Raw genomic sequence first — 12,397 nt, forward strand, 5'->3', positions numbered from 1 at the left:
GGTGGTGGAGGTGGTGGTGGTGGTGGTGGTGGTGGTGGTGGTGGAGGTGGTGGTGGTGGTGGTGCTGGTGGTGCTGGTGGTGGTGGTGGTGGTGGTGGTGGTGGTGGTGGTGGTGGTGGAGGTGGTGGTGGTGGTGGTGGTGGTGGTGGTGGTGGTGGTGGAGGGGGAGAAGGAAGAGAAGGAAGTGAATAACCTAATTTCTACCAGAATGAGTGCAATGGACTTCGTAATTTGTCATCCTCAGAAAACCCTTTTACAATGCACTTTTTGAGAAGAGGAAGCTGAAGCTCAGAGATGCTAAATAACTTATCCAACGGTACGTGACTGCAAAATGGAGCATAACCAATAAAATTATGCTCTACTGTCAATTTACAGATTCAGAATCCTACGGTCGTGGGCTACTTGGGTAGAAGCCTGCCTCAAAGGACAAGAATATAACCAAAGTAAGTGTCTTCTCAACTTTTTGGTCCTCCACCCACCACTCCAGGGAAGACAGACCTAATGACCCTTCCCCAGAGCTGTGTCCCTATAGCTCCGGGGAAGTGGTGTCCTGCTCTACTCTGAACACTGGGCATCCAACCTTGAACACCACACTGCTCTGGCTCTTCCTGTGAGAGACCAGAAGAGAGTTCCAACCCACCCATTCCAAGAAGAGTACCTTTCCCAGGACCCTCAAAGTTCCCAAATACTAGGTAACATTTCATACTAGTCATTTGGAAAATGAAGCCCCTCAGTGAATTTTTCTGGATGGCAGATTCCTTGCACCATCTGCCTCTAGCCAGGTAAAAAAATCTGCTGCCCAAAGAGAAGGCTACCCCTTCTGAGCTACCCCATGTCTGAGCCCCTACCTAACTCTTGGGCCGACCAACAGTTGACACCTTGAGACCGTTTGTTTCTTGAAACACAGCAAGTTCTTGTTCACATCCTTTCTGGTCTTAAATTAAGCCCGTGTTTATAATATCACTTGTCTGGTCTCCTGTGTTCTCAGGGGACTCTGAAGGAAAGGAGAAACAAAACAGAAAGTGGACAATTTTCCTGCATTTTTCTATCATACACGTGAAGTTATAGGCTAAATATTTGGGCCTGGTCTCTGCAGCCTGTTCAGCTTTGACTGAGTTCCTTCTTTTCCCATGATTTGTAAAAGAGAAAGAAGCACAGACAGGACCAGGAACTCTTCTTTCTCTAACCCTGAAGAAGCCTGTCTCCCCTGGGTGCCGTTCCAAGTAGAATGAGGCCAGTGTCCAGCCCCACCCAACCTTGTCCAGCTCTATAAAGGAAGCTCCCAGGCAGCCACCCCCAGGAAGTTCCAGGTCTATGCCCTCTCGAGCGATGAGGTGCTCTCTCTCTGGATCACTCTTCCTCCTGTTGATCTCACTGCCTTCAGGTAAGATGGCAGGTACAGGTCTGATCATGAAAGTGGGGGTCTTCTGAGGACACAGGTACTTAAAATCCTTTATAGGCATAAGACCAGCAGGGGGACACCCAATAGCAGTTGGACCAGCAGGCTAGGGATGGGATGTGAGTCAGTGGTCTTCAGCCCTTGCCCTGCTCACCGCTTGCCACATCCTGAAGGTCGGTCTACCCAAGCTTGAGAGAGAGGAGCCAATTTCATGACACACACGTCACCGTTCAGCTATTCAAATTCCTATTTCCCTTAACTTCCTCTGATTAGACTTAGACGTGGCAGCCCTCACTGAAATAAGATATGCAGTGAGAGGACAAAATGCAGAAGGTCAATCGCAAAATGATAAGCCACCCACCAGGAAAAGAGGGCAGGTCTAGGATTTCTCCAAGCCCCGTAAAGCCTGATTTTTCTTCTCCCTTTTTTTTTTCCTTCAGGGAATGGAATGTTTGGAAATGATGGAGTAGAAATTCGTACTTGCACTGCACTTAAAGGCAGGTGCTTCTTCGGTTGCAGAGTAGGATGGAGATGGGTAGCATTCTGTCACAACATATTGTCTTGTTGCACAAAAATGGAGAAAAATATCCCCCCTCAGGTCAATGAGCCATGACCCTCACCCCATGGGTCCAAATAAAAGGATATATGAATGGCTAAAAGGACAAAATCCCCTCTCTGTGTGTAAAGATCATTGACAAGCCGTAGGTAGTAAATGAGGGGCAGATTCTCACCAACTTACTGGCAAAATTCCAGAGGTATTTTGTGAAGGGGCACTGTGGCAAAATGTATCTCCTGTTCTTTTTTCTGCCCTCCCAACCCCAATCACCAATTCCCATTTCAAATTTAAAGTCAGTTGATGAACACATGGCCATAGGCCCAAGGAGACGATGTATGCTGAGCTCAATCACCATAGCTTACTCTGTGCCAGTCACACTTTTAAGTGGTTCATGTATATCAAGTCACTACAGCCTCACCACAAAACCTTTTTTTTTTTGCTCCAATTTTGCAGATGAAGGAACTTTTCCAAGGTCACACAATCAGTAAGAGTAGGTTAGTAGTGGGTTTGAGCCAGCCCAGTCTTGATCCAGTGTCTTTACCGTCAATCTATACCACCTCCCAATGGTAAGAATCAAGCTGGAAGTATTCTCCGTAGTTTGTAGTGATCGTAGGTTGTAATCCAATGAGGAGTCAAGAATCCAGCTAGATCCATGGAACAGCAGACTCCTCAAAACTCTCCCTATGGCTTAAAGCTATAATGTTCCTGGTTGCTACACTGCATTCCTGACTCTACTCAGCAGCTCTGATGCTTCAAGATCAGGGTTGCCCTAAGATTCCACACACCAACCATTGCTGCTCTCACCACTGTGGTGGAAGCAATGAGCCAGACATACCCACACCCAAACTTCCAGCTGTCTGTGGGCCAGTATTGTTCCAGCAGCACTTCCTTACTACCCCTCCAGTGCCCCAGCCCAGGGGCAGATGTAACAGAGCTTTGTGAAGACCCTTGTCAGTAGCTGCTCAGGAGGAAGAACAATAGCTGAGTGTCAGTCAGGGTTTCCCTCCTCCAAGGATGTGTCTGAAGGAAACACATCTGAATGTGTGCACTGGAATGCTAAGCAGGGCTTCATTCTTTCTGGAAGTCCTGCCTGCTCAGACTCATCCACTTTAATCCTCAACGTTCCAACAAAAAAGAAAAACCAAAAAGCCTCAGTAGTCCACAAGGCTGGCGTCTTCGGGCATCTGTGTCTTAGCTAGTCCTTTTGGTTACATCTAGAGAGGTTCTGTGGTGTTTGGCTACCTGTATTTGCTAATTAAACCCACCCCCTAACCAAAAGAAAAGGAGAGGTGGGTGCAAAAGCTCGCAAAGTAATATAAATGCAATGAAATTCACATAAAAGTAGGAAATACAAAGAGAAAACTGGGTGAAGGGAAAAGGCGAATATTCTTTCACCAGCTTTCAAAAGGGTCCACAACCCAAAATAAAGGCTAAAGATCTCTACCCTTTTCTTGTGGTTCCCTAAACCACGATCATACCAGCCTGAGGTGAGAGACTGCTTTAACTTTGACAATGGGATGGCAGAAGAGACACACGACACTGCCTTTGATGTTCTTCAGGACAGCTTAGATGAGGCTGGAACATTCAGTTATTCTGGCTAAAAACCCACATATGAAATAAATAAGCATACTGATTTATCACACATAAAAGCCATTTTGTACTCACCTCATGGCTTCATGGGTACAACCTTTGAAGGAGTGGCCACCTGCTCTGAGGAAGCCAAAACTACTCATCTTTGTTCTCCACATCACAAGACGGCCATGGGGGAAAGCCCACGATTTAGATTTCGCAAATCAGACGTCTGTCCCCAGGCGCTGGACTTGAGTAAACAATATCACCACATCGGTGCCATTGGGAAACTGGTTCATCCTAGCGCAACAGACTGCTTCAGGACCCTGCTCCAGCAGAATGACCCTTCAGGGCTCCTTTGCTTATGGCCCTATCCTGAGCCTTCTCTATGAGGTCTCAGATATCTCTCTAGTGCATTCCCCTTAGGCTTAAAAATGCCCAGAGTTAATGTAAATTACTGGAAATCAAGAAATATGAAGGATATGGAGAACTTTTACTGATACCTTATCATACAGTCATTTTCTTTATTTTATTATGTTATGTTCATCACCATACATTACATCATTCGTTTTTGATGTAGTGTTCCATGATTCATTGTTTGTGTCTAACACCCAGTGCTCCACGCAGAACGTGCCTCTTTAATACCCATCACCGGGCTAACCCATCCTCCAACCCCTTCCCCTCTAGAACCCTCAGTTTGTTTCTCAGAGTCCACAGTCTCTCATGGTTCGTCACCCCCTCCAATTCTCCCCCTTCATTTTTCCCCTCCTGCTATCTTCTTTTTTTTTTTAACATATAATGTATTATTTGTTTCAGAGGTACAGATCTGTGATTCAACAGTCTTGCACAATTCACAGCGCTCACCATAGCACATACCCTCCCCAATGTCTATCACCCAGCCACCCCATCCCTCCCACCCCCCCCACCACCCCAGCAAACATGAGTTTGTTTCCTGAGATTAAGAATTCCTCATATCAGTGAGATCATATGATACATGTCTTTCTCTGATTGTCATACAGCCATTTTCACATTAAGTTAGGTAATGTGTGGAATTACCCCAGCACTCCTGACCCTGAACGCTACCCACACGCTGTGAAGCCAGGACATCAGTGGCAGTAAGAACCGAAACAGGCATCCATCTACACATGCAAAGGGAAAGCAGATCTCAGGAACAATCAGGCCCTGCCCCCCAACACTACCCCCTCACTCTAAAATTCTTTTTCCCAAATCAAACTTGGAGGTTTAAAGTTTTGGCTATTTCAGGTCTGGGTCTGCCATAAAAATTACCACAAACTGTGTGGCTTAAAACACTAGAAATTTGTTTTCTCACAGTTCTAGAGACCAGAAGTCCAAAATCAAGGTATTGGGAGGCCATATTCCCTCTGAAGGTTCTAGAGAAAAATCCTTTTCTGTCTCTTCCAAGTTTCTGGTGGTTATTAGCAATCCTTGGCTCTCTTTGGCTTAGAGGTACATCACTTCAATCTCTGTCTCTGTCTCTGTCTTCACACGTTCTTCTCTCTCATCTGTGTGTGCCTCTGTATCTTTATATGGCCTTCTATACATGGCCTTCTATAAAGACACCAGTCATTGGATTTAAGGCTGGCCTTAATCCAGTATGGCATTATCTCATTAATTGCAACTACAAAGACCTTATTTCCAAAAAAGGTCATGTTTCAAAGTTCCAAGTGGACAGAATTTGGGGACACCAGTCAACCCAGTACAGGCTATAAAAAGGGGGTTCGCAATTTCTTTGGGGCAGAGAGAATCCCTTCTTTACTCACATTCTTTTTACACACAATGAGAAGAGCTAAGAGTAGGAGAGGATTTGCAAATAAACCAATTTTGCTATGAAAACCAACATTTTTCCCCTTCCTTTTTCCCCAGACTTCCCCTGGAGAAGACACAAAGAAGGATAAGGTGGTCCCTCACCTCAAATGCTCAGAGATTATTTGGAGAGATAGAAACCTAAATAATCACAACATGAACTGACAGAGTTTATAGTAATCCATGAAGTGACCTGTAGGCTTTCCTATAACACAATAAGCTTGTATTCCCCAGCTTTATCCTAGTATAATTGACAACTTAAGGTTGTATATATTTCAGGTATACCACTTGATGATTTAATTAATATGCATTATGAAACAAGCTAATGTACATATCTATCATGTCACACAGTTACCCTGTGTGTGTGTGCGATGAGAACACTTAAAATCCACCCTCTCAGCAATTCTCAAGTGTACAATACCATATTGTTGACACATGAAGCTTTGAAGTCAAAGTGGAGGTGAGCTATAGGGCATATGGCAAATCTGGTATGCCTTATGTGGAAGCATAGAGAAAATTCTAGAAAAACTAGTTCATGCAGAGACAGCTAACCCAGCTGGAATGAAAGTAGAAAGTACATCACCAATTCTGTGCTCCCACTTGGGCTGTCATTTCAGAAGTCATAGATTTAAAAAAAAAAAAGGTGTAATTAGATAATAATGACAGCAAAATCCCAATCCTGTGTGCTGAGTTGGCATCAAAGGGATCCAGATCTTGAGCCACAGTGACTCTTCTCAAAAGCCGATTTCTGTACCCTTCCATGCCCATGATGCAGAAGTAGCTCCAACTCTGTAAGCCCAACTTGAGATTCCTCTTGCCAGCCCAAACAACAGAACTCTCTTTCTCCTCAGCCCTCATTCCCAGCTTAACTTAGCCACCTTGAGTCTTCTCGTCTTTTCTCTCACCACCCAGTTCCCAATTTTGCATCTCAAGAGCACTAAAAACCACACTGGGAAAAAATGTTCTTGGTGGGGTGGGTCAGAGGAGGTGAAAGAGGAGGAAAGGGCGGGAACAGGCTTGCACTAAACAGTGCCTCCATGATGTCCCTCTGAGAACCAGTTCGTGCTCCCTGCCCTGCCAAGAGACTCAGAGTCATGGTCAGGGCCTAAGATGAGCAGTGGGGTCATAGAGCCGGCGCTCTGCACACAGAACCAGTCATGTTGTTGTCATGACTACTACATCCACCATCACCAGGACTGTGATGAAAGAAAGAATTCTATTAGCAAGCCTATTAGCAAGCCTAGCCAGCCACTCCCTACCCGTGGGTGCTCAGAGTTCCAGAGTACAGGCCTCTTAAGTGTCCCCAGACAAGCATTCAGTAGGGATCACAGGTCTCCATCCTCCACGATAAAAGCCCATTTATGCTGGGCACATGCGCAGACATCCAAGCAGACAGGAGTGAGTGAGCGCGACATGGCTGGTGGGGGGGGAGGGGCGGGTCACAAGCAGACACCTGGGGTTCGGGAAGAGCCTGTTGGAAAGTTCAGAGGCCCATTCCCTGCCTTCTTTCCCATCCAGAGTAACCACAGAGCAGCAGTGAGCTCCACTGGTCAGGTCCAGGTGGGATCTCCTACCCACATAATCCAGGGAGCCGCCTCTGCTGCCCAAGTCTTGTCCACAAGCCGCCAGCAGAGAGGTTCTGACTCCATGAGATGGGAAGTATTTTTGAAACAGCCTGTTGGGATAGGAGTGTCCTCTACATACGTTGGTGGTTTGATTTGGGGATATGAGCAGTTTTTCCTTCAAATTACAAAATCTCCCAGCTCATTTTACAGAGCCCAGGCATGGGCTTCTAAGGACAAGAGCAACTGTGCCATCACAGAGACAGTAGGGTCAACAGTTCCTTAAGTTCCCCGCCCGTGTTGCATACATCACAAGCAGCGCCAGCCAACCCTAGTGTGTGGAGTTACAACAGTCAATGCTCATGACCACATGCCGAAGTGAAAATGCCTTGACTATTCCAGACCTCAGGTTGCTGCTGGCTTGTGTCTTCTTAACCCAGACTCTGCTCAGGACCAGTGGGAAATACAGTGATTGATTGCTAACCACAAAGCTTCACTCCTCCGGTCCCGTTCCCGCTCTGCTCTAATTCATTCTAAAGCACAATATTCCAGGCCTGTGCTGGCCAGCAGAGAGAAACCTGGAGCCACATCTCGTTGATTCTAGATTCCCAAATCCCACGAGTGTGGCCTGAAGCCCAATTCACTTTGTGAGAGTCACATCACTGACTATAACGTGAATAATATAAATTTTTTGTCCACAAAACCACTTATTCTTTTTCTTGGGTGCCATCATTCATTAATCTTTATCCTCCCAAAATGGATACTTGTGTCTTTTTTTTTTAATTTAAGGGCACAACCTCACATTTATTCCACTTTGACTTTGTGTTATTAGATTTGGTCTCTCACACCAACCTTTTGAGCTTTCAGGATCCAGATTCCTTCACCCTGGAACAAGTCAAAGAAATCCACTGTGGGGGTGGGCAAGATGCGCAGCACCATGGCCAAGCCCACTACCTCCCCCAGGAAGATGGGGGAGCTACAGGCCAAACTTAGGGAACATCTGCACCCCCTGACTCCACTCCTGAGATCCTTGCCTTTGGTTGTACGTGTAAGTTCAGGGCGATAATGAATAAACCATGAGGCAGATGATGCTGGTACTTGGAATTTCATATCCTTCTCTTTGCTGCCAACTTCTTTCTCTTTACTAGCCCACCTACTAACCCACTCTAAGCAAAGCACATCCCAAAGTGCCCAAGGCAAGTTAACTCCATAAAGAGAATCTTAACTGCAAACATTTTCCATAAAGGGCCAGAGAGCAAATTGTTGAGTGGCAGCTACTCAATTCTGTCCTTGTGTCATGAAAACAGCCACATTTCAATAAAGTTTTATTTATAAAAACATGCGGCGGGTGGGATTTGGCCCACAGGGCTCAGGTTTGCCAACTGCTGCTCTAATAGAAGGTTTCAGCTGCCTTGGTCCACTGTGGAGCTCTGGGTGAGCCCCACACTAAGTGCCAAGAGCCCACAGAAGCCTGGGCCAGGATATCTGCCCTCAAAGGGCTTACAGTTGACATGTGTTTATGAGAGATGAATAAGTATACAAATGGCAACATTCAATGGTATCCATTAATATCACCACTGTTCTTTCATTCACTCCTCAAACATTTGCTCTGCAACTACTAGGTGGTAGGCACATGCACTAGTCTGTGGAGGATGTGGAGAGGAACGAGTCCCAAACACTGCCCTCCTGGGACAAGGCTCCTGGGACTTCTCTTCCAGGAATATCGGAGGGAGGATGCACATAGACCAAGGGGTAAAAGACAAGAGCAGGAAGTGGGGTAACTGAGTCATCCCCCAAACACCTCCCTTCTTTATCCTACCAATGTAACTTTGGACAAAGTATTGACCTTCTCTAATCTCAGCTTCTCCTCCCTATTTAAGATAACAATACTATGCCAAAGGGTTCTTATGATGCTTAAAGGATGCATATGTAAAACACAGGGCCTGACATATATTAGAGGCTTAATAAATGACAGTTTTATTCATTCAGAAAAACAATGTTCCTTACAAACGCAACTCCTGACCATTCTATACAATTCTGAGTTATGTGTATTTCTTTCAGGGCAAGAACGAAGCTCCCAGAATGCAAAAATTCATTCATTTCTTCATTTGTTTTTTTTTAATATTCACTTATTGAATAGATAATTCATGGCTACTACGTGAACAGGCACCCAAAAAAGGGGGGGGGGTGGGGGGGAAACATAATCTCTGTTCTCTTTGAATTTATAGCATAGCAGAAGTAATAAACCAAAAGTAAATAAATAAACAAATAAATCAATAATCACAAAATGGCCACTGCTTTGAAGGAAGGGTGCAGGGATACACTAATATTATGGATATGTGTGTACATATATACATATGTGTGTGTGCACATATGTAACCACACCCAGATCAAGATATAGGATATTTCCATCACCCCCAGAAGATTCCTTCATGCCCGTTCTCAGTCAGCAACCCCTCTAGAGGTAACAACGATTCTAAATTCTATTATGATCCATTAGTTTTGCCTGGGATTGAACTGAGGTACAGAGAATCATACTATATGCAGTCTTATGAACCTAACTTCTTTCATTCAACCTAAGGTTTATGAAATTCATCCATTATGTTACATGTAACAGTTGTTCATCCTTTTTTATTACTGTATATATACCACAATTTATTTATCTGTTCTCCTGTTGATGGGCATTTGGTTTGTTTCCACTTTTTGGTTAATACTGATTTCTTAGTAAAGACTGACAGTTTCCAAACTGGCTGTACCAGTGTAACACCCGTCAGCAATGCGTGAGAGTTCCGGTGGCCCTTCATCTTCACAAACACCTAGCATTGTCAGTCTTTTCAACTTCCAGCATTCTGCTGGATGTGTAGTGATGTCTCGTTTGCATTTAATTTGCATTTCTTTAATAAGCACAATATGAGCATCTCACGTGCTTGTTGGCCATCTGGAGAGCCTCAATCTTGAAGTGCCTGTTCAAATCTTCTGCCAATTTTTCACTGGGCTGTTTGTCATTTTACTGTTGATTCATAGGCCTTCTAATACATTTGAGTTTGCAAATACATTGGTGGTAATGAAATGACGGTCAGCTTTAATATCAAGCTTCCATAGGGGCCCTGGGTGGCTCAGTTGGTTAAGCATCCGACTCTTGATTTTGGCTCTGGTCGTGATCTCAGGGTCATGAGATCAAGCCTGGAGTTGGGCTCCACACTGGGCATGGAGACTGCTTAAGATTCTCTCTCTCTCTCTGCCTTTCCCTCTCCCTCTGCCACTCCCCACTTGTGTTAGCTCTCGCTAAAAAATAAATAATAAATAAAATCAAGCTTTCACAGCCTTAGTGACATAACGAAGCCATAAGCTTATCACTAAGTTAGTGACGGAGTCCAAACAAGAACGTGGGGCTCTTGACAGCCATTCCACACTTGTCCTACTTTCTAACATGCTGTAATGTGTATACACTCACACTTGACATGGGAAAGAGGAGAGAGCAGGTGAAAACAAGTGCCACAAAATGCTATTATATTGTTTGTCTTTCAAAACAGTGAACCGCTGTGTTGTGACCCTGTGCCAGGTCCTGGAGGACGAGCCTTAGCCCTTATTATGTCTTGTAATTATTCAATGAATAAATAACCTTGACCTCTCACAGAAACCAAGTTTAAATAGACTACAGGGAAGAAAGAAATCAATCCATACAAAGGCAAAACAACTTTCATTTAAAATCCACTCGTTCCTCTGTTTCTGTGCACCAGACGTTAAAAGCCAGCTCTTCTGTCTCTTTTTGCCCTGTTTCTCTGGGCAGGCACTGCCGCAAGCGTCTCTTATGGAGTATGACTCTTTCCCGCCACCAGATGGCAGGCTCTGTCAATTGTGCGCCTCGGCGGCCTTCCAACTGCGCAGTCTGCGGAGCGCACCAGCGTACGGTGCCCCCGTGTCTGCTCCAAAGTCCTGCTCGACCGTCGGTTACTTGCTTTCACTGGAATTGCTCGTGGTCAGAGCACTGCCGGGCACAGAGTCAATATCCAATAAAAAACCAAGTAAATTAATAAAAGCAGAGCCCTCTCTGTGCTAATTTCTCCACAACACTGTCCATTCTCCAGACTGCTCTGCAACCTGTATTGCAGAACATGACAGTTTACAGGAATAAGGCCGTCGCCTTGGCCCCACAGCAAGTGGAAGTCAGAAGCCACATGAAAATTCAAGCCAAGGAGCACTGCAATGAGTGTCCTAACCCTGAATGGGAAGAGGGGTCCCAGAGCTGGGTGAGGCTATACCAAAGGGACCCTCTTGCCCTGCTGGGACTGATCCAAGGAAGGCAGCCCCACGCGTGGGCCAGTAAGGCAGCAGACGGGAGGATCTGCTGCTGGAGACAGCTCATTATCTGAAAATACATACACATCAACGCCTGGATTCAGAAAGACCCTCAGAAATTATCTCTCCAGATGAGAAAACTGAGGCCCAGAGAGGGGAAGGGACTTGCCCACAATCCCACGTGTATTTGGGGAAGGGAGCCAGTCAAAACCGTGGGCCACAGTTAAATTTTTTTAAATCTTTTTCAACCTCCCCATCTTGCAAATGGATACATGCCAACTTGTGTAGGACCAGAAAAAAAAATGGACCAAAATTAAATACAATCTGATGATGGTGCAAAAGGGACCTAAGTTATTGAATCGCTTCTAAGAGCCTTTGGAAGCTCTCAGATCTAGCTCCCCCTCACTTGTCTACACTGCGTTAAGCAGAACCTGCACGTGAGAATGACAGTGGGCGAGGGAAGGCCAAACCTTTAGAGCTCCAGAAGCTAGGGGTTACGGATCCTATTTTCACCACCAGAGGGCGCAGCGTGCCTAGTTTCCCCTCCTTCCAGCCCCCAGCCAAATTGTCCGTTGTTCTCTCCCTCTGTGGCTCTTTCCAGGGCCGAGAGGACCACTCTTGCCACTTTTCCATTTATAGGAGGCAATTTTCAACAACTTTTGGAAGAGTGAGACAGAAACCTGGAAAAATGTGAATTTGGATATAAATCTCACATCATACAGCTGATGAAACTGTACATGGGTTTCGGTGTGGGGGAGGCTGGAACGGGAAGAGGGACATATTTGTCCCAGTTTTGTAAAGGAAATCAATTTCTCACTGTTTAAGAGATGGAAACTTTAGCAAAGATAAGTTCTAAGATGTATCAATTTGAGGTGAAGGAATTTTTTTGAGAATTTATTTATTTGAGGAAGAAAGCCCATCAGCCGGGGGGCATGGGGGATGGGCAGAGGGTGAGGGAGAAGCACACTCCCCGCTAAACAGGGACCCCCAAGCGGTGCTCCATCCCAGGACCCCAAGACCATGACCTGAGCTGAAGGTAGACACTCACCAGACTGAGCCACCCAGGCGCTCCAGGGTTTTTAAAATTGTACATAAAATGTATATAAAAGGAAAGAAACTAATTTGGAAAACAAGGGGCAAGCAAAACAAATACAACGGCGAGTCTGTGAATTGAGCAGCCCTGAAAAG

General features: G+C 45.3%; 1 protein-coding gene across 1 annotated transcript; it reads left to right on the forward strand.

Moving 5' to 3' along the window:
- The first annotated feature begins 1,329 nt into the window (after nucleotides 1-1,329).
- On the forward strand, nucleotides 1,330-2,012 carry DEFB136 (defensin beta 136). The gene is made up of 2 exons (XM_025874014.1): nucleotides 1,330-1,384; nucleotides 1,840-2,012. Exons 1-2 carry the CDS (start codon nucleotides 1,330-1,332, stop codon nucleotides 2,010-2,012), a joined length of 228 nt encoding a protein of 75 aa, XP_025729799.1.
- Nucleotides 2,013-12,397: the final 10,385 nt, after the last annotated feature.

The sequence above is a fragment of the Callorhinus ursinus genome, unplaced genomic scaffold, assembly GCF_003265705.2.
Source record: "Callorhinus ursinus isolate GAN/ISIS: 27379988/994484 unplaced genomic scaffold, GSC_fseal_2.0 scaffold4, whole genome shotgun sequence".
Classification (NCBI taxonomy): Eukaryota; Metazoa; Chordata; class Mammalia; order Carnivora; family Otariidae; genus Callorhinus; species Callorhinus ursinus.